This window comes from Punctularia strigosozonata (assembly GCF_000264995.1).
Source record: "Punctularia strigosozonata HHB-11173 SS5 unplaced genomic scaffold PUNSTscaffold_2, whole genome shotgun sequence".
NCBI lineage: Eukaryota > Fungi > Basidiomycota > Agaricomycetes > Corticiales > Punctulariaceae > Punctularia > Punctularia strigosozonata.
In genome coordinates this window covers 1,462,507-1,485,882 of record NW_006767434.1, presented here as the reverse complement: position 1 = coordinate 1,485,882, position 23,376 = coordinate 1,462,507, and the positions used below count along the sequence as shown (strand labels likewise).

General features: G+C 55.5%; 10 protein-coding genes across 10 annotated transcripts; 8 read left to right on the top strand and 2 right to left on the bottom strand.

The window, feature by feature from the left end:
• Nucleotides 1-503: 503 nt before the first annotated feature.
• PUNSTDRAFT_81854 (uncharacterized protein) lies at nt 504-2,185 on the bottom strand. The gene is made up of 6 exons (XM_007380077.1): nt 2,129-2,185; nt 1,994-2,047; nt 1,670-1,940; nt 1,441-1,613; nt 1,244-1,385; nt 504-1,193 (listed from the first exon to the last, which is right to left on the bottom strand). The coding sequence occupies exons 1-6, from the start codon at nt 2,174-2,176 to the stop codon at nt 694-696; spliced, it is 1,188 nt and encodes a 395-aa protein (XP_007380139.1). The 5' UTR covers nt 2,177-2,185; the 3' UTR covers nt 504-693.
• A 295-nt stretch (nt 2,186-2,480) lies between these two features.
• On the top strand, nt 2,481-4,428 carry PUNSTDRAFT_60625 (dynactin p62; the record flags this gene model as incomplete). Its single annotated transcript, XM_007380076.1, has 5 exons — nt 2,481-2,713; nt 2,792-2,997; nt 3,054-3,483; nt 3,550-4,180; nt 4,246-4,428. The coding sequence occupies 5 exons, from the start codon at nt 2,481-2,483 to the stop codon at nt 4,426-4,428; spliced, it is 1,683 nt and encodes a 560-aa protein (XP_007380138.1).
• Nucleotides 4,429-4,827: 399 nt separating this feature from the next.
• PUNSTDRAFT_49884 (uncharacterized protein) lies at nt 4,828-6,615 on the top strand. Its single transcript, XM_007380075.1, has 2 exons — nt 4,828-5,669; nt 5,727-6,615. Exons 1-2 carry the CDS (start codon nt 5,013-5,015, stop codon nt 6,291-6,293), a joined length of 1,224 nt encoding a protein of 407 aa, XP_007380137.1. The 5' UTR covers nt 4,828-5,012; the 3' UTR covers nt 6,294-6,615.
• Nucleotides 6,616-6,805: 190 nt separating this feature from the next.
• Nucleotides 6,806-9,028, top strand: PUNSTDRAFT_81850 (uncharacterized protein). Its single transcript, XM_007380074.1, has 7 exons — nt 6,806-7,290; nt 7,351-7,383; nt 7,439-7,701; nt 7,760-7,928; nt 7,988-8,040; nt 8,103-8,421; nt 8,484-9,028. Exons 1-7 carry the CDS (start codon nt 6,919-6,921, stop codon nt 8,655-8,657), a joined length of 1,383 nt encoding a protein of 460 aa, XP_007380136.1. The 5' UTR covers nt 6,806-6,918; the 3' UTR covers nt 8,658-9,028.
• A 2,612-nt stretch (nt 9,029-11,640) lies between these two features.
• PUNSTDRAFT_49876 (uncharacterized protein) lies at nt 11,641-13,572 on the top strand. Its single transcript, XM_007380073.1, has 11 exons — nt 11,641-11,796; nt 11,871-12,165; nt 12,229-12,257; nt 12,313-12,329; nt 12,379-12,623; nt 12,680-12,711; nt 12,768-12,802; nt 12,866-12,886; nt 12,940-13,075; nt 13,142-13,179; nt 13,257-13,572. The coding sequence occupies exons 6-11, from the start codon at nt 12,693-12,695 to the stop codon at nt 13,416-13,418; spliced, it is 411 nt and encodes a 136-aa protein (XP_007380135.1). The 5' UTR covers nt 11,641-11,796; nt 11,871-12,165; nt 12,229-12,257; nt 12,313-12,329; nt 12,379-12,623; nt 12,680-12,692; the 3' UTR covers nt 13,419-13,572.
• A 581-nt stretch (nt 13,573-14,153) lies between these two features.
• PUNSTDRAFT_141238 (uncharacterized protein) lies at nt 14,154-16,055 on the top strand (the record flags this gene model as incomplete). The annotated part of the gene is made up of 9 exons (XM_007380072.1): nt 14,154-14,388; nt 14,446-14,495; nt 14,549-14,716; nt 14,782-14,903; nt 14,958-15,129; nt 15,182-15,363; nt 15,416-15,450; nt 15,504-15,640; nt 15,696-16,055. 9 exons carry the CDS (start codon nt 14,154-14,156, stop codon nt 15,939-15,941), a joined length of 1,347 nt encoding a protein of 448 aa, XP_007380134.1. The 3' UTR covers nt 15,942-16,055.
• Nucleotides 16,056-16,195: 140 nt separating this feature from the next.
• On the top strand, nt 16,196-16,714 carry PUNSTDRAFT_42143 (uncharacterized protein; the record flags this gene model as incomplete). The annotated part of the gene is made up of 5 exons (XM_007380071.1): nt 16,196-16,204; nt 16,257-16,314; nt 16,372-16,503; nt 16,551-16,576; nt 16,628-16,714. 5 exons carry the CDS (start codon nt 16,196-16,198, stop codon nt 16,712-16,714), a joined length of 312 nt encoding a protein of 103 aa, XP_007380133.1.
• Nucleotides 16,715-17,408: 694 nt separating this feature from the next.
• PUNSTDRAFT_141237 (uncharacterized protein) lies at nt 17,409-18,195 on the top strand (the record flags this gene model as incomplete). The annotated part of the gene is made up of 3 exons (XM_007380070.1): nt 17,409-17,469; nt 17,525-17,762; nt 17,824-18,195. 3 exons carry the CDS (start codon nt 17,409-17,411, stop codon nt 18,107-18,109), a joined length of 585 nt encoding a protein of 194 aa, XP_007380132.1. The 3' UTR covers nt 18,110-18,195.
• Nucleotides 18,196-19,213: 1,018 nt separating this feature from the next.
• Nucleotides 19,214-20,595, top strand: PUNSTDRAFT_60165 (uncharacterized protein; the record flags this gene model as incomplete). Its single annotated transcript, XM_007380069.1, has 5 exons — nt 19,214-19,327; nt 19,389-19,536; nt 19,596-19,611; nt 19,673-20,402; nt 20,461-20,595. 5 exons carry the CDS (start codon nt 19,214-19,216, stop codon nt 20,593-20,595), a joined length of 1,143 nt encoding a protein of 380 aa, XP_007380131.1.
• A 472-nt stretch (nt 20,596-21,067) lies between these two features.
• PUNSTDRAFT_81840 (YjeF N-terminal domain-like protein) lies at nt 21,068-23,361 on the bottom strand (the record flags this gene model as incomplete). The annotated part of the gene is made up of 8 exons (XM_007380068.1): nt 21,068-21,102; nt 21,155-21,482; nt 21,536-22,443; nt 22,500-22,731; nt 22,792-22,906; nt 22,963-22,986; nt 23,043-23,264; nt 23,323-23,361. The coding sequence occupies 6 exons, from the start codon at nt 23,359-23,361 to the stop codon at nt 22,362-22,364; spliced, it is 714 nt and encodes a 237-aa protein (XP_007380130.1). The 3' UTR covers nt 21,068-21,102; nt 21,155-21,482; nt 21,536-22,361.
• Nucleotides 23,362-23,376: the final 15 nt, after the last annotated feature.

Here is a 23,376-nt window from a genome sequence, read left to right as displayed (position 1 = left end):
CTCACGCAGTTCAGTCACATGATTGAAGTTCCTAATTTTTTTGTGGCGTTTCGGCTCGTTAGAATTATCAATCGCCATCAGAATCATACGCAGAATACAAAAAGGAAGCGAATGAGCACTTTTCGGAGATTTTAGGGTCATTTTTTGGGGTGTGCCAATTTTTTGGGGTCAATTTTTCTTATTTTGGCTTTTCTGGGCAATCTGCTCGTGCAATCCTTGAACTAATGTGTATAGTATCATGCCTGAAGCAAAAGAAAAGAAAACCGAGCATATTTCGGGTCGTAAAAACTCGGTCATGTTTTTGGTTGACTTTGCTTGTCCCCGACTGTAAGCGCCGGAGACCAGCGCACCCGGGAGCTTGTCGTCATGTCTTATCGAGGTCCGAAGACTGCGCCGCTGGAGAGAAGCGTCCGAGAACCCGCGCTGATCGGAGCTCCTCAGGGTTCGTGTTGGCGTCCACTGGAGATTCACAAGCGCAGAATGGGTGGGAGACCTTGAGGGGTGGAGGTTTTCTTCCGCATTAGATGTTCAGGAGGAGGTAATGTGCGATTAGTTGAGTATGGATGTGGATGGGTGCCTGAGATGGGAAAGATATGCACAGGTCGCTGGGCGAGCATCAAGGGCATATATGCAACGTCAGAGACAGTATGCGCCAGTGAGCTTAGTCTTATAGCCGCAGGCAGGTTCCTCGGCCTAGTACCATATACTCCGTGTCCGATGAGCGGGTAACATTATATTCGTCTCGATCCCTTCTATGCCCCGTTCACCCTGCTCCAGCCATTTTGCAAGATCCCAGAGGTAAAAGTCGATGAGGACACTGCACACAACCTCCTTCTCCCCGTTGGCGCAGATATCAGAGGAGGCGTCGGCCGAGTCCGGTTTCGAGGCGGAGAGGAGGTCGAGGATGGCGTCCTTGACGTGCTCCACGGCGAGAATGCTCGCGGCCCTGATGCTAATCTCCTCGACGCAGCCGCTCGGGAAGTATCGCTCGTGCTTGAGCGCTTGCGCGAGCAGGGGCGGGTAGTCGAGGATTTTGAGGTGGTGGAGGATCTGCGGGACGCGGTAGTCGGCGAACATGGTGAGCTGATGGATACCGTCCGGGAAGAACGGATGGTCGGCCGGGTTGGACGAGGGAGGATAGAAGGCTGCCCAGGTTTCGGCGACGAGGATTTGGGCGCGCTTCCAGAACCTGACTGAAGTGAAATGAGAACATGTGGGGAACGGGAGGGGGAGACGTGCACACCTGTCCTCCCGTTGAATGGCTGTTCGTCCCTGAATGAGGGAAAGGTATCTGTGACCATGCGGACAAGATCGAGAACAGACGCGTGATCACCATAGCGAGAGCGCCAGGATTTAATGAAGCACAGGAAGGAACCGTCAAATTTCTGCGTTCACTCATCAGCACGCAATTGGATACATAGAATGTTGCCGCGAACATACAGCTGTGAGGATAGAGCCAACTTCACGCATCACAGCGATGCGCTCCTGAAGGAGGGCGATATCTTCGGAGGATTGCCGAGCAGGTCTGAAAATACGTTTGATGAGCGCATCCGAACATTGGGTCTCGGACGCATAGAAGGACGGGTTGATGATATCTATGCCTTCATCCATTGCTATTGGAGAAGCGTTCAGGAACACAACGGGGACAAGCCGTGCGGATCATTCTCACCTCGGTTGATAGCGGCCAGTAGACTCCAATAGCCTGTCCACGTTTTCCGCTTCTGAGTCTTCCAGCCATCCTTCCAGTCAACTGCATACTGTGTCCGTTCATCGCACTCCGACCAGAAGGAGAAGTTGATCGCAGAAACTAGGAATATCCAGTTCAGGCATTTTTCCGTCGCGGTATGCGAGGAGTCGAAGGGCTCGGGAGGCAAAAGGTGGAGAGGGTGGGTGCGCCATGTGCGCGGGGTGTACGATTCCCGCTTTATCTGCTCATGAATCTGGGAGGAGTCGATCTAAGGATGACAAGCTGTAAAACCGGGGTAAGACGTACGTATGCGGCAGCATTTCGGATTCCGCGATCGTTGAGGCGGACAAGGTTTGTTGCCTACGTAGACAAGCGCAGTCAGCTTAGATAGATCGTGTACGCCATGACTCTTATAGTTCAGTGCGGCAGCCGAAGATGTACCTTGTAGGCGAACTCGGCGTCTTCTATGACTGGGTTTTGCGTGTCCATGTGGAGAGCAGGTAACTTCTGTCAGGGCCAGAGTATGCTTGAGATTATGCTGAGAGTTACAGGTGGTACATTGGAACGTGTACGATAGATGTACTATAGAGATTGAGTTTTAGGCGGCTATCGCATCGTTCTCGGGCGAAGATGGTGGAAAAAGAAAGGGGCTGCAGACGGCGCGTACCATTCATTGCGCGCCTCCTCTGGCGCGATCAACTCTCGCCTTTCATCTTCGCGTCTTGAGGCCTTCGGGCTGTTCAATACACGCCCAACTGCCGTTTTGCTTGCTTAGATTGAAGCCTTACTGAAGATGGCCCCCAGTGTGCGGTATAATTGCCCATGCTTCTCCTCGTCGCCCCTTCCTCCGCCACCGCACCTCGCCTCGTCCTCCTACAACTTCCACCCCCTCCATGCGTTATTTTTTTGCGAAGAATGCGACGCAGTGCGCTGTAATAAATGCGTCGCCGTCGAAGTCTCCTGCTACTACTGCCCCAACTGCCTCTTCGAGGTACCCAGCGCAAGTGTACGAGCGGAGAAAAACAGGTCTGTCAGCTTCATATCAGCTCGCGCGGGCAACATGCTAATCATGCAGGTGTTGGAATCTTCTTGGACCACATGAAGATGTGCGCGCAACTGCTTCTCGTGCCCGAACTGCCGGAATACGCTCTCGGTCGTAGCGTCAGATCCACCGGATACCGATGACGGCCCTCTATCGTCCATACCATCTGGAACAATCGGAGAACCGCCCTTCTTTCTCTACTGTAACCACTGCAGATGGGACTCAGCGGAAGTTGGTATCACGTTCGAGAAGCCTACAGGTCTCGCAGGTGCGATCTACATCCCAGTTGGCCTAACCTCTAGTGCTAAACACGCATTTCGACAGCTCAACTACAGAAATTTGAAGACTCGGCGCCAGACGCGCTCGAATTCGACCGGCTCAAGGAACACTTCGAGCCACTCCTACAACGTGCAGCCTCCTCTCTCCCTCCGCCACAATCGATTTCTCGGCACGCATCTCATTCGAGCTCTGTTACAGCAGCTGCGGCGTCAGCTCTTGCCCGCGATGTAACAGGCACGGCGTCCAAGTATTCCGCACACCCGTTAGCGCGTAGTCGGTCGTCCAAGGATCGGAGCCTGAACAAGGACGAGATGCCGGAGTACAGGGCGCGCGTAGACATAGCTTCCGCGAGCGTGCTGGGAGCGGGGGGAGGCGAGGCGGACGCGGAGTACATTCGGCACTTGGAGAATATCGGACAGGTGGCGACTTTGGAACAGCGATGGGTGACCAGCTGGACAACTCCTTTGCACGTCGCGTACGTCGTCTCCGGTCCTGCTCACAATCGCGAATGTGTGGCTAATCCTCTGTATATGCTGCTTAGAGACCTGAGGCCGCTTCGTATACCACTTCAATCCAAGAAGACCAAGCGCTGCTCTACGTGTCGTCATATTCTCATCAAGCCGGAGCAGAAAGCACAGTCTGTACGATACAAGATCAAGCTCGTCGCGGCGAACTACCTCCCCGCCATCACCGCCTCTGTACCTGTGCTGAACCGTGTCGAACCGACTCGTCGCCCAGGTGCGGCTGCCGATGCGGAATCGACAACAGGCATGCAAGCGGGGAAGACGTACCCGTTCCAGCTGGCACTGACCAACCCGCTGTACGATCCCATTCAGGTCAGGCTCTCGGTCCAGCGTGCCGGCCCTTCCGCGTCCGCGAACACCCCTGGCACCACAACGGACGCAGCTGCCACCCGACGCCCGCCATTCGCCGTCTCCTTGCCAAACTCGGCATTCCCCATCGCAGCGTTTGCGGAAGCGTGGGAGTACGAGGATGATGAGGATATGCTTTTGGATGACGACGATCTGACGTTGGGGGTGGGGCATCATAGAGGAGGAAGAGACGGCGGCGGGTCCAAGCTGAAGAGCGTGGGCGTGCTGGAGAAGAAGGCTAACACGACTGTTGTTGGTGGAGAGGTCGTCATTGGGCGAAGTGCAAGGGGAGAAGTCAAGGTATGAAACATGCTCTAGTTCTGCTTCCTTCGAGCTGCGGGCTGACGCTTCCGCTTTCCATGAAGTTTAATATGCTGGTATCGTACACGTACCGGTCGGACGACACGGCTGGATCGGAGGACCACGAGGCGACTCCCTCCAGGCGACAGAAACAGCAGCAGGAACCGGAGATGAAGACGTTTTCGTTTTCGACGGTGGTAGACCTGGGTCCTATCATCGCCAAGGAAACGCAGGAGCTGGAGAGCTAGTTGAAGATCTGGCAGCGATACAAGCGCAAAATCTCAATTGTTGTTATGACCTGTCGCGCTGCGGACGGCGTCCATACTTCACGGCGCACGAGGCAGGATGAGAATGCCGCTGGTTCGATAAGATCCAGAGCAGGGGGGAATTCGGGGTGCGTGTCCTTGGATCTCATTAATGTTATCATTCCTGGGACAATACGCGTACAACAAACCACTGTTATTCCTCGACACACGTTCATATTGTTAGAAGCAAGTAATCAGATGAATCCTACTTATTCGCGTCAGTGGAGGGTCCGAGATCATGATCAGCTGCACCGGTGTCGTAGCACCGCCTAAGCATCTCAACGCTTGACAACCACTCTCTCTGCGCGGGTCGCCTCTCGGGCGGCTGCACTGCTCTCTTCTCTTTGGTCTTGCCTTCTGGGCTCCGAACTGGCTTCCTCCTCCTTCTCCTTGTCGTCCACCCACTTTCTTTTCATTCAGGCGCTTGCCAGGCGCAAGTCGAGGCTCTCTCATTTAACAAGTTCATTACATTGAAAACCCCCGACCTGGCTCGTCGACTACGCTGATAGTTACGCCTGCGTATCAAGATGGTGTCGACTGCAGCTGGGGCTTCAAGTTCAATATCCTCCTCCTCGACCGGTCATAGGGAGAGCGTGGCGGAAGAACGACCGCAGGCGGGTCCGTTACCGTCCAAACGGGGAGAGATAGGCTACAGCGAGGATATCCATGGTCAAGCTCAACGCTCGGAAGACGGCCATTCCGTCGTGGCCCTGCCCGCCCGACATCCGGCAGACCGAGACGCGCCCCCTCCAGCCGACGCTGCTCCTGTGTCGGACGACCCCGGCGCTCTGACCAACATACCCTTGAACGACTCGAACAATCCTTCCTCATCAAACCCCTTGAACCCCCCTGGAGAAAACGCCAGCACCGATGGTCACGGTGCTGCATCTGTCGCGGATAACACGTCCACCCACTCCAAAAGATCCATCATCTCCTTCTTCACCCGCCGGAAGGCGCCCAAGTTCGGCGGCATGCGCTTGATCACCCTCATCCGGTTCACCTTCCAAGTGCTCCTGATTGCGGGAGTTATCGTGGCCTGGGTCATACTCGCGAAGGAATTGCCGAAACGCCAGCAGAAAGATCAACAGTCTTCCTCCGACAGCAGCAGCACCTCCAATAGCGGCAACACCTTGCCTATCGGTGGAAGCGCAACTGCAGGGATCTTCATCCACGTCGCATTCGGGGTACGTGCGCGTCGCGAGTGTCGGATCAAAGAGCCCTAGTTCTCATATTTGCTGCAGGTGGCGACTCTCGCACAGTTCCTGTTCCTGGAACGCACCGTCTTCCGCCTCCGCGCCGAACGCTACATGTACAAACACCCTGGCGAGGTCCTCCCCCGGCACATGCATCGCGAGATGGCGTCTAACCCGTCGCTCGCGTTCGCGCCCTGGAACCGCCCGCCGCTGCCGACGTACGCCGCCGCGCTTGTCGAAAGCGGGGTCGGCACGGGCGACGTGGAGGACAGCATCATCGCGCGGCAGGGGCCGCCCCCGCCCGCGTACGGCAAGACGCGCGGGAGCACGCTGCTCCTCGCCGGGTCGATGACGGAGGCGCACCGGAGCAACCTGATGATGTTCAGGCGGGACAGCGATGTGAGCACGCTGCGCGCGGAGGAGGGGCGGAACCGGGTCGTGGAAGGAGGGTTGCGGGTTAGTCAGCTGAGCGACCGGCCGAGCAGGCCGGTGAGTTACAGGAGCGTGGACGAGGACTGGAACGAGGCGGTGGATGCGGCGAGGGCGCGGGCGTTGGAGGAGACGCTCGCGACGTTGGAGGATAGTCGACCTGCTCCTGCTGCTCAGAGGAGATGAGACCGTTGGCTGCCGTTCAACCTGCTCCTGCCGCTCTCGCGTCCATCCTTCAGCACCTGATGGCGCAGTTGATCTACCGTTGTTTCTTGGACTACATTTACTGTACCACCATCCACTATTCTTGCTCTTCATTTATACCGATTTATTGTTTGTCTTATGTAAACGATGTGATGGTACTTGATCTGATCGCGCTCAAACTACGATGGGGTCTCTGTATTTCGCACACAATTCTATCCGTGCATTGCACTAGGGCCGCAGGGCATGCGCAGTATATACGTACATATGTTTGTAATGCGCAGTATATATGTTTGTAGTCTACTCGGATATTCAGAAGCCGGCATTCTAGCCAAAACGGGAGAAGGATGGCAGAAGCGATCACGCAATGCGCTCTCGTCCACTCGAGTTCAGCGCCGTCGTGATCGAAGTTAGCGCGGTACCACATGGAGCACACGGCCATGGTGCCCAGCCCGTCGTCAATTGAGATCGCTTTCACGATTTGGTCTTGCCCATTGCCCTTGACCAGCTCCAAGCTGTGGTCCATGCCTCTCCGCGAGCGCGGACCACCATCAACAAGGCATAGACAACGGAGCCGTCTCGAGAACGCTGCTTAACGAGGGGCCCATAGATGCAAATGCGCCCGTCTTTTGCCCGCTCTGAATCGTTCCGCTCGACATTCTCTTTTGGATCGCTCGGATCTGCTGCCGCCAGTACCGCTGCCGCTTCGGACGCGCCGCCGTCCTATGTCTCTCGGTCGACGGCCCCGCACTACTCGGTCGACCCCGCGAGCGGTGAACACCGGCTCGCGCTGAACCCCAGGCCGGGGCAACACGAGGCAGCCAGCGGGCGGGGCGTCTACGTGAAGGAAAACGGGAAGATACGGGTGGTACTGCGCAACCAAGAGCCCGACGCCCCCGTGCCGACATACGGCCTCAATTCGATCATCGGAGGCGAGGTTCAGCTGGTGAAGGATAGCAATGTGGTGGAGGTTACGGTCCAGGTACGGCTATTACGACCCTTCTGCAACGATCGAGAATCGTGCTGACGTTGTCTCTTTCAGTTGGAGGCTCGCATATCGCTAGCTGTTGCGGAGGTACGTTCGATGATATGCGATGGGCGCATATACGCATGCTGATGGTAAATTGAAGGGTGCCACCATCCAAGAACCTTTATTCTCCCAGACGTCTACGGTATGGAGCGAAGGAGAGACCGCTACCTACCCTGATCGACTACAATTTGCCGTACCTTTCCCTCGTACGTACCAAGATGGATCTCGTACGCGGCAGTCGCCGCCGTCGTATGAAGTGACGTTCCCCGGTGTGCCTGGTCTGCATGCGAAGACGTCATACTCGCTCGTTATAACCGTCACCAAACGAAGACGTCATATGTCTTTGTGGAAGAAAAGCGACGCGTACGTAGCGAAGTCAGGCGATTGCACATGGAATAAGACGCTGATGAACATCGACTAGTATATACATTCGTGTGGGATATTACCCTAGAACACGCTCGAGCATTCCCATGATACCGAGCGGCGCAACGTTTCTGTCAACGTTCAAGGAGTGTCCTGAGGAATGGTTCCAAGGGATGACGACTATGCAGACGCGTGCAGGGTGCGGTTTCGAGCCTATCGATTGTCATGTAATGCATAATCCATCTGCGATCCTTTGTTTATATCGTCTGACTGGTCTGCTATCTAGCTTTTCATCCCTTCTTCTCGTGTTTACGCAGTCACCGACACGATTCCATTCCAGTCAGTCTAATCACAAATCTCGATCGTTCGAAATTCAGGCTGACAGGATCTGGATCCTACAGCGTCCAGCTCACCGCCCCGCTATCCTCTCTCCAGGCCTTCCTATTCTCGGTGCCTCCGTGCGACATCCCCTCCTTTCCCCCGGAGTATCTCACGCGCGTGCTCTCGCACGGATCGACGGTTTCCCCACGCTTCAGCCTCCGCGTCTTCCTCTATCGGCAGATAACCGTCGAAGTCCGTGGGCAGAAGACATGGCGGCTGAGCATACTCGGCGAAGGGAACCTGAGGCCGCTGAGCTCCGTGGCCAGCCTGACGGCGTACGCGTCGCGGCAGTCCTTGGTGAACGTGAACCAGCTCGGGTGCCTAGATTGGGAGGGCGAGGTGAGAGATCTGGACTCGATCCTCGCTGCCGTTTCTCAGTCTGCTGACCGTGGTGATGCCAGGTGAAATGCGACCCGGATGTCCGCGTACCCGGGTTCAACGCGGGGAAGCTGGTGGTGAAGGATTTCATCGTCCTCGGGCTCTCACCTCCCGACCCTGCCGTATCGCCGTTGCTCGAGCATCAGAAAGCGTTTCCGATCCGACTTGTCACCGACCCTTGTGAGGCATGGTGGTAGTGAACCACGTTCCCCGTGTCGTCATCGGCGGCACTTTGGCGCGACGCGTCAGCGTCTCGATAACCGTCTAAACCCCTGCCGGGTTCGTCGTCCTGGGCCACGGGACGCTGGAACCCTTTCTTCCCGTGGTCCGCGATGGGAGCTTCGCGAACATTGGAAGGTTTGCCTTCCTCGACCGCCAGCCATGCAGCATGAACCTTCACCACATCGGAGATACCAAGATCCAATGTTTTCTTGTCCTCCCGCGTGCATCGTCGTTGTACCTCGCCACTCTGTCTCCTACCAATACTCCGGTCGTATGTTAAGATGGACGTCTTGCTACTTTGCTGTACATTCGTTTTGTTGTCTTTAATTCTACTCGTCCGCTTGAGGGTATATTCCGTCCGACCCTGAATGTGTGTTAGCATGGCGAAGATCGGCGGGAATCACAATGCCAGCTGCTAGACGTGAGCGTATGCTAACGTTATTGCGGTACTGCCTCCGGTCTTCTCATGCTCGATGACAGCCCAGAAAGAAAAGATGGGTCTTCCTATGCCCAACGGTAAGCCTGGAAAGACCGGAGGTTGCACGCGACGCCTCTCGACTCTGGGCCCATACGGCCACGCTTGTCTTCAGTCAGGCATATTCGGAACAGTAGAGTGTATTTGCAGGTGGTGAAAGTTCTCCGCAGTAGGCAAAGATGTCCGCGGGGAGCCCCGCCAAAACATGCAGTGCATAGTCAACGTCCCACTCCACTTTCTACTGTGTTCCGAAGGATTGAGTGGCTGGAAGAACAGGAATAGAGTTAGATCGCGCTACAGATCATCCGATATCATAGAATTCATGCGCAGCAAATTGCAGTATACCCGATGGCCTGTCGCGCGCGCTTTCAGCGACTTCGTCGTGTGTTGCCGTGGCGCCGTGTTGAGCTTTGTCCCGGAATGGACATATAGAACGTCGACAGGGGGGGGGGCACAAATCTTTTGCTCCGCCACCACGGGGAAGACTGCGTTGTGGTAATTGGCGAGCCGAATGCGAACCCGCTCAACAGCCGGGCAACGTAACACGTGTATATCTTGTTACGTGTTCTTCAAAATCACGACCGGTTCGTTCGCCTCTGGCAAAATCAAATCTCGTATGCCTCTATACCGATATATCCTTCGTTCGCTTGGAAGATCGGCCATGAGTGGGGAGGTCATGCCAATCGCCTGATGGCCACGCCACGTGGAGGAAACGACCTCGTCACCCATTTGTTTCGTGATAGGACAGTAACGGTTCGTGAGTCGTTCGATTTGCTCTGTCATGCGCTGGGAGGGGGTGCAAAATGTTACGACGCCATGTTCGCCGCCTCACTGTCCTCGATGGTGTGTCTAGGAGGTCAACGAGCAATGTCCAACGTCCGGGCCACTCACCTGACTGTCGGTTTTTTTTCTGTGACAATAATGATCTTCCTTTTCTGAAGGGCGGATTCTCCCAATCACAAACGTGCTATTTGCCGAGCCTGGTTCCGTGCCCTGGTTGCCTGAGAGGTCTACGACCGAGCTTACCGAGTCTTCTACAGGCGACACGACGACGTATGAGAGGAACTCAGACGGGAGCCCAAACAACCTGGGCGATTACAGAACCCGTTTCCAGGCATCCAGCTGGACCTGGTTCCCCTGCGGTTTGGGCCAGAAGTTTTGAATTCGGAGCGGGTTCTGTGCGACGATGATCGTGTCAAAGACCCTGATGCTGGTCGATACCGTGCGCCGTTCTGTCCCCACGTACGCGGCGCTCACCGCGTGTTTTCTCGATTAGTACCCCATATCGCTCTGGCATCGCTCTGCAGAGGTGTCAACTCGGGTGTGTCACCCCGATTTATTGATAGGAAACCTCCCAGAGCGATGGACTGGTCCGCTATTGCGCCGTGATCGAGCCACATCGCGTTGTGCCAATCCGACAGTGGTTCTCCCTTGAGAAGGTAAGTCCGAGAAGTTGGCCAGGTTCCCATCCACGATGCGTGAACGGGCCTTGATAACGTTCTAGCGGCACTGGCGCGCATCCTTGTGCACAAATCAAGACGTTCTCGTCCGGAATGCCGGCCTCTTTTCCCGTCCTCGAGGCAAGCTGCAAGATCTTTGGAGGACATGATAATGACAGCTGACGTCTCATTGGTTCGGCACTGCGGATGTTAGGAAAATTCTCCTTGTCCATTATGGTTTTTGGGTCCGAGGATTCCGCCTCCTCCGAGCGAGAGGTGGTGAGAAGAACTAGATATTGGCGACGGACTCAAGACGGGTGCCCCGTGTGCGACCAGATCTATTCTGGGCTTCAGTTCTGAACGGAGGTGCTCCGAAGAAGGTGGGTCAACGGTCGGTATGTTCAAATTTGAAAGCTTACCTCGCGGTGTCATTGTTCCAGTAAATCGAACGGCTTGCCTGCCAACACGGGAGATCAAGGTCATCCTGCGGCACCATGCGGACGAAAACAACCGTATGGGAACTCTTCGGCATCCTCTCACTGCTGTTCCTGTTGGACGTCACGGCTACTGCCCGCTCCCCGCACGCTCGACGGGTGCGGCGCCCGGAATATTGTTATCGAGTCCGAATCTGCGAGCCCCTGTTGCGGCTTGTATCGGAAAGTCCCAGTCCCATGATTCCGCCGCCCCCGCAAGTTGGCGGCCTAACGGCGACAGTCTATGAAGCCGCGGGTCCCGTCGGATTGTTCTAGGCGGCGGCGGCACGCAGCCAAGGATAGCCCCTCTCACAGCGTCCTCGAAAGGCCGGAGTCGGAAAAAAATGGAAATTAGAGCTCAATTGGCTTGCAGCTATGGTACAGTCGTCGGCGTGATGCAAGAGGCACACGGGTAGGTAGCGCGAAGGAGTAACAGCGGGGTAACCCTATCCTAGCGCGTCGATCGCCACAGGAGGTCCACTCAAAATTAACTCCGACGTCGCTGGTTGGATTTACGTCTTGCACATGTCAAAGAAGGGGATCAACAACATCCCCTGCCCCCGGTACCTCTGTATACACAATTCGTAGCATCGTGGGCCATCTGAGCCATCTGCATCATGAAGCAGCGTTGCTGAACCCAATACATCAAGATCCGGTAATTTCCGCGCAGGCATCGAGGCTCAAGTGAATCGGCGGCGGATCCGTTTCGCCCTTCCGAACCAACCCAGTAAGCCGGCCCGCGCAACGTCCATGGACGACCCTGGCTCATCCTCTGCCCCACTGGAATTATCTCGAATTCAGCTCGCTCGACATTAATATGCAAATGCTCCTGTAGCACTCCCGGATCATTCTTCCTTGAACGCGACCACACGACACCACTGCTACTCTGCGACGCTGCTGTCTCTCACCTCCCATTTCGAATCTGCTCTCTGGTCTCACGCGAAACTATCTCCACAACCGAACGAACATGGATCCGTCCACAGCTCCGACTCCGTTGACCATCGGTTCCCCGATACATTTCTATGCGGGCCCGCTGGCGGGCAAGACCGTCAGAGCCGAGCTGTTGGAGCTTCAACACGCGGACAGAGGGAGAAAGGTCCGTCGGTTGCGTTGAGTCCCCCGGCTCGTTGTCGACTAGCTCGTAATAACCTTCCTCCAGTTTGTGAAGCAGGATCGAAGGCCGCTTGAGTGATCGCCAGCCTTTCCCCATATTCGTCGACGTTATCTGACATGCCGCCTGCAGTCCCCCGCCTATCGTAGGTAAGCGCCCATACCATCGACGTATAGTCACAACCTGACGTCGTCCCAGAGCTCCGATTGTATGAGGTCTTCCACAACGGCACACCCCAGCAAGTTGAAACCCCCATCAATGGGTTAATGTCACTCCGCTCAAGCCCAGTCATAGATACCTGATACCTGTCTGCTTGTAGAGTTGACCTGCCGTCGCTCTTCCCCGGTCTGGTTTGCAGTTTAGACCTATTTCCCGTATCAGGCCCGGATATCGAAGCGGCCGCCCGAGCGCCGCAGGACGGCACGCCCGGCGTATGGCATCGGGTCAGTGGTTCGTTCACCAGCTCGAATTTGCTCGCTCACCTCGCCGTCGTATGCAGCGCCGAGACACCGATGACCCAAACATCGTCGCGTATGTAGCGGGTTATCCTATCCATGAGAGCACGCGTTGCACCAGCGCTTTGGTAGGAGAGTCATTCACGCATGTGGCGCCAGTCGAAGGGGTCAGCTCGTCTGCTATATTACTTCCCTCGCATCGGACCGCTCATCATCATTCTTATAAACAGCGATTACTCTTCACGTTCGGAGTATGGTTGTCACCGTAAACGAACATGACAGGTCACTGACAGGTTTTCTGCAGGACATCACGTCGACTATCGAAGGATATTTCATTCTTCGCTACCGCGCCTTCAATATTCACTCGAACCTACCGGGCGAACCTGTGCCTATCATCGCGGAATGCTACGGCCAACCGTTCCGGGTTTATTCGACGAAAGGCGAGCGGATCATTAATTTCACATGCTATGACAGCATCGGTTGAGACGAAAACGTGTCCGGTGCAGATTTCCCAGGGCTTGCCGCATCGACCAACCTGACCAAGGTAAGATTCCACTCCTCGTGTCAAGAATCGTTGCGGAGTTCCGCGAGGCTGAATCGAGTTCCCTTTCCGCTGCCCAGCTCGTGAACAAGTGGGGTGTGAAGACCAACGTACGGGAATTCGGACGTTCCCGCGGGAAGAAGACGACATCAACAGTAACAGAGGGCGACGCTGAGGCGAGTGGATCATCGAGTACCGGCGGCACCAAGCGCAAGGCTGATGCGACGGAGTGGAGCGAGTAGTTGCGATGGCTTGGATTTTGCGATGGCTTGGACTTTGCGATGGCTTGGACTTTTCCCTGTTATGTATCTCCACGACATGCTGCCGTTTAGTCATATATGTAGTACAGTGCTATGTAATTACCCCTCGATTCCAATGGGTTGAAGATTAATTGGCGTTATCGCTCCTGTTACTGGCGATAGTCTAATTCGATAACGACTCTCGAGGAAGACGACCTGTTCCTGACTGGTGACCGTGGCCCCAGCATGGCCCACAAGCACAGCAACCGGCATCGGGGCCATGGACGCCGGCATGAGCAGATCTGAATGGCTTAGAGGACCTCTTACAAACATCCCGGTGGCGCGCGAGGCTGCGAGAGGCTGCGCAGCCGACTCCGGAGCTCTTGAGCCGCGCTGGTGTGGTAGCTTCACCATCATCCCAATACAGCCTTCTGATTGATCTCAACCTGCGTCTCGAAGCCACCTGCAACCGTAACGTGGCGTAAGAATTGACTCATATCAACTGGCTGAATATAAGCACTTATGCTCTCGACGTTCGTGCAGCCGTAGTCCGCTCAATCGGGGCATTTGCCGCCGAAGGAAGAGGAGAGACGCGTGGGCAGGGGTCCTCTAGAAGAATTTTCCCCCATGTCTTTTCCGCTGTGTCCGCATGGCATTGGGCGAACAGATCTTGCACCGGAGCGAAGGAGAAATATAGCATGGAGCTGCTAATCCAACGGCCTCTTGGTCAGGGCCTCCATGTCGAGCACGAGCCTCCCTAAGTACTCCGTCGCGCCCTCCTTTGCCCGCACACCGTCGTATCGGGCCGAGCCGCAGCAAGACGAGCGGCGCATCGCGCAGGCGACAATCCCCCGAGCGCGCCCGGCGACGGAGTTTTCGAAACCGTCTAAGAGCGGTTCTGTGACTCTACGCTTGCATGATCAGGAGAACGGTGCTGAAGCTCCGGTGTACGGATGCGGGGCCGTCATAGAGGGTCAGTTCGTTTACATGAGACTCAAAGGAACGTTCGAAGTGACTCAGGTGTTTGCAGGGTCGATTGAGTTGGCCAAGCCAGACAATATCGTCGATGTTGAAATCAAGGTGAGTTGAAGCGGCGACCATCTACAGGGAAAGATACGATGACAGTTTGTTAGATCGAAGGAGTGCTTACATTGAAAGACTTCGGCGAACAAGGGACATCTTCGAATTGCGTATTGCTCGATCGGCAAACCCTCTTCAGCAATCCGATCGACCGTTGCCCTACCAGCCTCTCGTTCGAGCTCACGCTACCCATGACCTTCTCGGACGGCAAGGACCAATACGTGCGTCGTCTTGCGGGGTTTCCCGGTATCTCTACGCATTGGAAATCGCTCTAACGCTGAAATAGCCATTGCCGCCGACTTATTCAGTGACACTCGAGGGTGTGCCGGGCTTCCATGCCTCCATCGCATATTCCATTACCGCGATTGCCACGAAGGCGAAGAGTTATATATTTAACAGTCCGGTAACGTGAGTGCGCTTTACGAGATGCGTTCCAGGATCATCCTGACGAGGATTTTGCAGCACCGTTTCTACACCCATCACGTACTACCCGCGTTCTCGTCCCGCTATGCCGCTTCCGCCGCCATTGCACACGTACCCTGATAGCCACGGTTTTGTGGATTCTCCCGATTGGCGGCCTTTCAGCTCAGTCATCAAGGCCAAATCTGCGAGTGCTCAGGATATAGTCGCGTCTGTAAGCAAATGACCATCCGGCTCGGGGTCTATGAATGCTAATCTGATTTCAGGTGTATGTACCTTCGTCGAGGATATTCTGCATGACGGACCCGATCCCCGTCTACGTAACCTTTTCGTCTTCATCGTATTCGTTGGCGTCTTTCATGTCATATGGGCCGACTCCGACACTCCTATCCGCGACCAAGCAAGCGACTAGCTTGCGACTGGTGCGGCAATCGACCGTGGATGTCCGGTAAGGCATCAGAGTTCCTTACCAGTCGATGTTTGGCTGATCATATTCCTAGGAATGAGCTAGTGTTGGGAACCAAAACAGACATTTGTAAGCTTCGTTCGTCCTCAACCGCCTTTGCTGTGCTTGACCCTTGTCTACAGGGCGCACGGACGTCATCGGGGAAGGTCAGCTCCAGTTCAACGGCGACGGCCGCGACTTCATCGCGTACGCCGGGCAAATCGTCGTCAACGAGGATGTGAAGGTATGCGGCTTTAAAGCAGGCGGCCTCTTCGTGAAGGTAAGAGAGATCCGGTTGTTTCGCGCCGACAAAATTGGTCTGACGATATTCGCAGGACTACATTGTCCTCACCATGACCCCGCCCGACCCGAAACAGTGCCCGTTCCGCGACTTGAGGCTGGTCATCCCCGTCCGACTCACGACGGACATATGGGACGGTATGGGCGACGGTCTCGCGCTCGGGAGCCTAGGGTACGGCAGCCAGGGCGTCTGGGCGGACAACACGTCGAGCGTGCCGTCCGACCCGGACGACTACGCCGAAGCGCTGCCGCAGCTTGCCGGGATGCCCCGCGCGATTTGAGATTTTCCTCGTGACTAATGCTTGGACTCTCCGGCGGCGACGACGATTAATGCTGTACCTGTAGGTGTAGAGGTTGTGTAACTTATTACTCTCAGATATTTGCATCGTTTCTCCCATACTCGATGAGCTCGCGCGGGTGACAGACTTTCGGCATTGCCCGGTAAACGAAGGTGACGTCATGCTTGGTGCCAGTTATATGCGCAGACCCTCTCCGTTTGCTGCACACCTCACCTCCAGACCTCCGAGCTAAATCCATGTCGCAAGTAAGCAGCTTCGCCATCATCGGTCTTCCGGTGAACTCATGCACGTATTTAGGCTACTGCCCCATCTCAAACCGCTCAACCAACGCGCGTGAGCACTCCACCGCAGCAGGGTGAGTCTATTTATATATCATTGGGACGCCGAGTGGGTAATGACCCAGCCGTTGCAGCCTCCACCCAACCCGGTGATGGCTCTGTGAAGACGGTACGACCCGATGAGGTCGACCGCAATGACCCGAATATAAATGTTGTTGAGCTGCCTCCTCAGGCGGGCAAGATCCCATGGAAAGATCAAGTGATAGGTGAGCTTTTTCTGATGCGCTTGAGTGTTGATCTTACATCTCCTTAGGCCACGCGAAGAACATCCGAGGCACTGTGAGTTCGGCGCTTCATGCCGTGCCATGACGCGCGCTGATGAGGCTATAGGCTGTTGGCAACAAGAGCACGAAGGAGCAAGGACAAAAGATCCTCAACGGCGAGATTGCTCCCGCAGAGACCCATAAGGATGTGTAGGATGCGTGTTCTTGCGACGTAGAAAGGCAACGTCGATGCTTGATGTACGACCTATAAAATAGTGTACCACCATAATCAAATGAATCTTCATACGTGTACTCATGACCTTCAGCAAGTTACATTCGCATGTAGCACTCTAGCTCGGTCCTTCTTCCACGTCCACGCTGAACTCGGCCGCGTCCCACTCAAGCAAGGCACGGCGCCTTATGATGTCATTGTGGCGTGCTACCAGCGTTACCTATTTCGGACATTTTGCCTTCTACTTAGTCTCACCCTCTCCTCCACTCCATCTCCAATGCGGTCCGAAGAAGGCCGGGAGCTTGAAAGGCGCTGCATGTACCACGCAGAGCGGGGGCGTATACGCCTCGACCCGTATCTTACGATATGTCGCGGCGATGACGAGTATGCGGATTGTCGACGTGACGATCCGGTCGCAATTGGTGTCTCCACACTTCCATTCTGCGTTTGTGACCATATACAAACGTTTGTAGTTCGACCTTCCATCCAGGTAGTCGGCGGACCACTGACGCCATAACCCCCACTTCGCCACCTGACTGTAGCTACTTTACGCAGTAAATTTTGCGTCATCCGGCGCTCCCATCCTGCATAAATACGTCGGCGGCTGGAAGTGACCCAGCAACCACTGCAAAACACCGATTTCGCCCACTTCTCTCCTCACGTTTTATATCTGACCATGTCCTACAACAACGACAACAACGACAACAACAACAGCTTCGGTGGCCAGCAAGGCTCCGGTATGTTTCTCTCGTACCCTTCCGTCCATGGCGTGTTGCTCACTACAATATTCAGGTAACTCTGGCTCGAACTACGGTCAGCAGGACCGATTTGACAATACCCAGGGCAGCGGCCTTGGTTTCGACAACTCCGGAAACGGTCCCACTGGGAACCTTCAGGACCAGGGCTATAACAGTTCCAACACCCAGTCGTCTGGCACCGACAATTACGGCGGGCGCCAGAACCAGACCGACATCAACGACCCGAACTACGGTACGAACGCGAACTACGCCGGCTCCACCGGCATTGGCAGGTAAGCTATCCATCTGAACCTTACTTTCGCGGACGCGATATTGACGCGCGGATGTTTTCAGCACCGGTGTCCCCGGTAACACCACCTCCGCCGACAACTGGGACAACAACAACCAGTCCGGCCAGGGCTTCGGCCAGGGCCAGGGCCAGGGTCAGGGCCAGAACCGCGACCGCGACCAGAGCGGGCAGGGGGACAACTACGCCTCCAACCAGTCTGCGAAGCCTTCCGTGGGCGAACGGGTAATGGGTGGTTTGGAGAAGGCTGCCGGCAAGGTTACTCGAAACGAGGGCATGCAGGATCGTGGCCAGGAGCGCAAGGAGGGCGCGACCGGCCTTGGTGACTACTAGACTGGACACGGACACGGACTTAAATTCAATGTAACCATAGTTTCATGACTTCGTATCATAAGCTCGTCCTGCCGTTGACTCAAAATGCCACCTTGATCTCTCATTCCGTCTGAAGAACATGTGCAAGCAGTTCAGTCGCGCAAAAGTCGGTCCAATCGCAGGAAGAAGTCACTGCGGCAGAAGGACCAGTACAGTGTAAAGGCACTGCTTGATGCAGCCGCACTCCTTGATGCAAACGACAATTCCACACGAAGGAAGTGTCTGAGAGTTATGAGATTAAATAAGGGGGTAGATTCATGCTTGAATATACTAGATCCGAGTTTTCTAACGAATCGAAGGACTCTCTGATTTTATAAAAATCGTTCACTTTCGCGAACAGGCTGTTTTGAGTATGTACCATAAGATGTGCATCCTGTTTCGCTTCCAATTACAATCGGATAACCTCCATAAAGCACCAATGCATTGTTTTATATCTTGGGTGCAGTTTTCATTAGTGACATAGGATCATCTGTGGCGGGTAGCAACTCAGAGCCTATCCTGAAGAGCGGAGGGTGATGCACCAACGCACGACGCGCCTTGGGAGCGTGTGAGAGCTTACCGGCATAAAACGACGGTGTGACCCGATGTGATGGCTGCATCAGTTGCCGGGGGCACTGCCACTGCATCAACGAACATTTTCTGCGTGCCAGGCCTCCCCTGGGCGGATCAACCGTCATTGCTAACTTCCGCCCAGATTTCATCCGAAAAAATTTGTGCAGTGTGGAAGTAGTAGCTTACATAGTTGTAGGTGGTCAAAAGAAAGAGAATGTGGCATGTGCGAAGTGTAGGAGCCTGCCGGTTTTGAGTGCATCAACCAGTGCCTTTACACTGTAATATGGCCTCGGGAGTTGCCGACCCCAGTCATCTCGACCGAAGCAGCTTCCCCATCGTTCTCCGCATCGTCCACCACCTTTGCGCACTTCGATGGCGGAGTCGCGCTCACCTACGCCTAGTTCGTCGTCTCAGCTACAGGACGACGACGACCGCTCCGTTACCCTCGATCGCAAGCGACCTGGCTCCCCGGACCTTCAGGATGAAGATACGACCCGCGCCGCCAAGAGGGTCATGACGGGAGAGGCCCCGAAGGTGATCCGAGACAACACTTATTACTTCCCTGACGGAAGTTGCGTGCTACGAGTGGAGAACACATTGTTCAATGTGCGAGGAATCATCCTTATCGTCCGAATCGACGGGAGACGGGAAACGGAACTAACGTACTGGATATGGTGCGGCGGCTCAGGTACACCGGAGCATATTGTCTAAGGATGGCTCGTCGTTTGCCGTGATGTTCTCGTTGCCGCAAGGTGACACCTCGAGGGAAGGCACCTCCGATGACAACCCTGTTATCCTGCCCAGCGATACGGTCACGGAGTTCAGGAACTTCATCTGTGAGTATGACCTACTCATAAGGGTAGTTCATCTAATCCTTCCTTCCTCCTCATCGAAGGGGCTCTATATGCGCTGTGAGTCACCCAAATCCGCTTCCAATGATCGCACCGTGATGCTGAGGCGGACTCTACCCAGACCGCACGAGCTCATGGCCGTGCACACGGATCATTGGACCGATCTTGCCCATCTCATCGACATAGCGAAAGTGTCGAACAAGTACTCCTTCAAGTCTCTCGAGACGTGGGCCCTGGACGCCATCCAGGCCTACCTCAACCGCAAACCGTCTCCATTCTCGCGCGCGTTCGCAGCCGCGTCAGCGGCAGGTGCACCACCATCCGCGGCGACGCTCGGCGCGAGTGGGCAGGAGCTCACGCGCCTCGTCCGCCTCGCGCAGCTCTGCAGTCACGAGAAGCTGCTCAACACCGTCGTTGGCCTTTTGAGACAGCTCATGGCGCTCTCGCCGCAGTACGCGTACCTCGCGATGACGCTCGCTGACGAACTCGATCTCCGCCCACTCCGCGGGCTCGCGTACCTCGAGGTCATGCACCGCGTTCCGTTCGTTGCGGTCAAGCCTGGGTCCGCGTCCGGACTCGTGGAGGGCGATTTAGATGCGGACGGGAAGCTCGTCGTATCGCCTGCACAGCAGCTGAGGCTTCTGCATGGGTACCACTGTTTGACCTCTCAGTGGGAGAAGCTGCGAGGACGGCCGCCTTCGTTTGAGCATGCGACGTCCTGCGGTGCGACTTGGCACCAGCACGGGTGCACCCAGAGCTGGCTCGAGTTCTGGAAGGAGAAGACCAGGAGTGACGGCATCTTGGCGCTTGGACTCGCGGATGTGCTTGGGAGGCTGAGAACGATTGCCAAGGTACGGTCTTTCGGTTGCGTGCATGAGTCAGGGTATGAACTGATGTAACGTCGGCTAGGATTTTGACCGTTGGGGAAGTGCGACGTACATGCATCAGGATTGCAGGCTAAGCGCGAAACGGTCTATCAACGACAGGATCAAGGATATAGAGAATAATCTCTCGAATTACTTTAACCCGGACAGTGTTTCCTAACTTCAGTCGTATCACGCTCATGTTTCCTATCTGTGTCATACTGGTTCATCCGCTTTGGTTTAGTCTCTGTTCATATATGCACACACGTCGCTAGCATTGTCATCTCGTTCACATTGCCGTGGTAATCTGCAATCAGAAAGTAATATTTGCACTCGTGGTCAAGACAGGATAGAGATTGAACGCGCCGGGCACGTATACGTGGCACAAACCGTTGGGTGATCCCGTGCCCACAATGTTAGACGCGAACGCGGTGGTGGCTGACTCTTACAATGCAACTTCCGCTATCGACCACTTTCCACCCTTTCATATCGTGTCTCTGATACCATATAGGATGTCATCTCTCGAAAAAGAACAGCTGCAACGTATTTGCGCAAAATCCGAAACTCGGACGCGCGCTCTTGCCCTCTTGCGGACAGCGAAAGCCCGAACCGCGCCTGGCTCAGGGCACGAACTAGGTGCCGGCGCTACGGGGCTTCTGGCTATATGCGCATTGATTGCATCCGAGGAGTGAGTTCTGCATTGTCTACGTTCTGTGTCGCGCTATAGCTATATATCACAGATTAGGCAACGCAGACGTCGCGCAGAGAGTCGCGCAGGTCGCATCCTGTCTCGCGCCCCGCGTGTTCACCAGCACACTCAAGATCGTCCGCCATGCACTCGCCGAGACTGACACTGAAGGGCCGTCCCGGTCGACGCGGTCCCAAGCCCCACCGATTGTAACGTACCAATCCCTCGTCGACTTACATATGGTCAAGCGCGGAGAGATGGTCGTTCCGTGGATGGAGGAGGCACAAGCCACGTTGTTAAAGGGTGTCTATTTCCGCAAGAGACCCGAGTCTGTGCTTACGAAGAGCGCGGTGTTTTACTGGGTGTGCCAGCTTCTCGGAGTACGTCTACGTACTTGACCTCCACGACGGCGCGCTCACTTAGGTGGCTTTAGCTCAAGCGTATCACACGCAACATGGTTATCGACCAGAACAGACTCACTGAGCGGGAGTTCGACGACCTCGTGGCGCTTATCGATGAGAAGTGCGAGGAACTAGGAGAGCGGATGAAGGCGAAGGTTGCAGACCTTCAGGCGCGGGCGCAGGCGAAGAGTAGATCAGCTTCGCCTGTCAAAGCGAAGGGCACTGCGAAAGCAGCGGAGCCAACTCCGAAGTCCAAAGGGAAGGCGAAAGCAACAGAACCACTATCGGAGCTGGAGGAAACAAGCGAGGTTGCACAAGCTGCTGAGCCTCCGTCACAGGATGCGCCTCAAAAGGCCGGCGTTGGAAGCTCTCGTCTGCAAGTGCTGATGACACCTCGAAAGTCCGCTTTGAGACGTGATACTCCGGGCTCCGTCTCACCATCGAAACGTAAGGTCGCTTTCGATCCAGAAAAGTCGTCCGTGCCAGCGACGCCGACGCACAAACGGCCCAAGCTGGTGCCAGAACCCCCTGCTGTGCAGGACGAAGACGAAGACATGGGCCCGGCCTCAGATCCGAACCAGGAGGTTACAACGCCGCGCAAGCTGGAACGACGTCCAGCAGCCAGCCGCAAACAGACTGCAGTTGAACAAGAGACCGTGGACGAGGACGAGAACTCCTCTGATGACGAGGAAGAAGTTATCCGGACGCGCAGATATCTCCCGATTCTGCTGGATGCTCGACAATGGTATCAACGGGATCCGAGACTTCCACCATACTCGAGAACGTCTTCAACAGCTGTGGCTGTTTGAGATACTACGGTTGCAGGCCGAGGCCTTCTATCTACAGCTTATGCGCTAGTTAGGACTGTTGAGGCAACTCCACGATTTGGTCGCTACCGGGGTACTCCGGCAGGTTCAAACCAAGCTTCTCTTCCATCGCTCTGCCAGAACAAAGACGGTCAGCCACTCGACTCTCCAATCAAGTCCAAGGACCCACTTGGTGACGAATCGCCCTCCAAGGAAGTGTCTTCCCTTGAACTCCTTCACCCCTTGCTTTGGCGCCGTCAAACTAACAAGGACGTCCGGGTTCAGCCCGACCCTGGCTTTGTTGCCCTCTTCCACATCCCACCCCGATGGCACGTCGACGGAGACAATAGGCAGCCTCGACTCGGTGATCAGCTTCAGCACTTCGTCGAAGGGTGACCGGACGGGACCCTTGAATGAGAACCCTATACCCGCACAATGCTCATTCAGAAGGACTCTACGAAGGGATGGGGCCTGGGGCTCACCGAAAATTGCGTCGAGTATGACGTCCGACTTGCTCAAGGCCTCCTTCAGCGGCCCGGTCTCGTTGGATGGGGGAAGGGTCTCGATCTTCATATTATCGCATTGCTGCTGTAGGCGCTGTTAAGTCCGGATCAGCCAGCGCGTCTCGTACGTGCTACAGGGCTGCAAAGGACCTTGTAGATCTCTTTCGATCCCGGCTAAGTGGTCCATGCTTGAGTCATACTCTCGTGTGTCCTCGTGAAATGTGCGTTACCTTCGGATAATAGATGGTGGGCTTGTACCCGAACATCCCCAGATGCCGCGCAGCGACGAGCCCATCGCCGCCTTGATTGCCCGGGCCACAGCATACGAGCACACGCGGGTACTTCTCTCTGCTGTAAACTCGTTGGAGGGTTTGCGCGCAGGCCAAACCCGCAAGTTCCATGAGCTGATCGAGGCTGAAGGCGCCAGCAGCGCCCATCAGCTCTTCATCGATCTATCGTTCATCCTGTTAATTCCTTGTATGACATGTCTCAGATAGCATTTGAGCCGACTTGCTGGGCGAGCTTGGCTGATATGTATCGGATGGACATGGTAGACTAGCTGGA

What these genes read in the sequence shown, in the direction of transcription:
- PUNSTDRAFT_81854 (XM_007380077.1), bottom strand. Translation starts at nt 2,176, where the DNA reads ATGGACACGCAAAACCCAGTCATAGAAGACGCCGAGTTCGCCTACAAG. An exon ending in TCCGAAATGCTGCCGCATAC is followed by an intron (nt 1,941 to 1,993) that starts GTACGTCTTACC and finishes GACTCCTCCCAG; the next exon opens with ATTCATGAGCAGATAAAGCG. An exon ending in GCCATTCAACGGGAGGACAG is followed by an intron (nt 1,194 to 1,243) that starts GTGTGCACGTCT and finishes ATTTCACTTCAG; the next exon opens with TCAGGTTCTGGAAGCGCGCC.
- PUNSTDRAFT_81850 (XM_007380074.1), top strand. Translation starts at nt 6,919, where the DNA reads ATGCAAATGCGCCCGTCTTTTGCCCGCTCTGAATCGTTCCGCTCGACA. An exon ending in TTGTGGAAGAAAAGCGACGC is followed by an intron (nt 7,702 to 7,759) that starts GTACGTAGCGAA and finishes AACATCGACTAG; the next exon opens with TATATACATTCGTGTGGGAT. An exon ending in TCGAGCCTATCGATTGTCAT is followed by an intron (nt 7,929 to 7,987) that starts GTAATGCATAAT and finishes TCTGCTATCTAG; the next exon opens with CTTTTCATCCCTTCTTCTCG.
- PUNSTDRAFT_49876 (XM_007380073.1), top strand. An exon ending in ATGTGGCGCCAGTCGAAGGG is followed by an intron (nt 12,803 to 12,865) that starts GTCAGCTCGTCT and finishes TCTTATAAACAG; the next exon opens with CGATTACTCTTCACGTTCGG. An exon ending in CCGGGTTTATTCGACGAAAG is followed by an intron (nt 13,076 to 13,141) that starts GCGAGCGGATCA and finishes TGTCCGGTGCAG; the next exon opens with ATTTCCCAGGGCTTGCCGCA.
- PUNSTDRAFT_49884 (XM_007380075.1), top strand. Translation starts at nt 5,013, where the DNA reads ATGGTGTCGACTGCAGCTGGGGCTTCAAGTTCAATATCCTCCTCCTCG. An exon ending in TCATCCACGTCGCATTCGGG is followed by an intron (nt 5,670 to 5,726) that starts GTACGTGCGCGT and finishes TATTTGCTGCAG; the next exon opens with GTGGCGACTCTCGCACAGTT.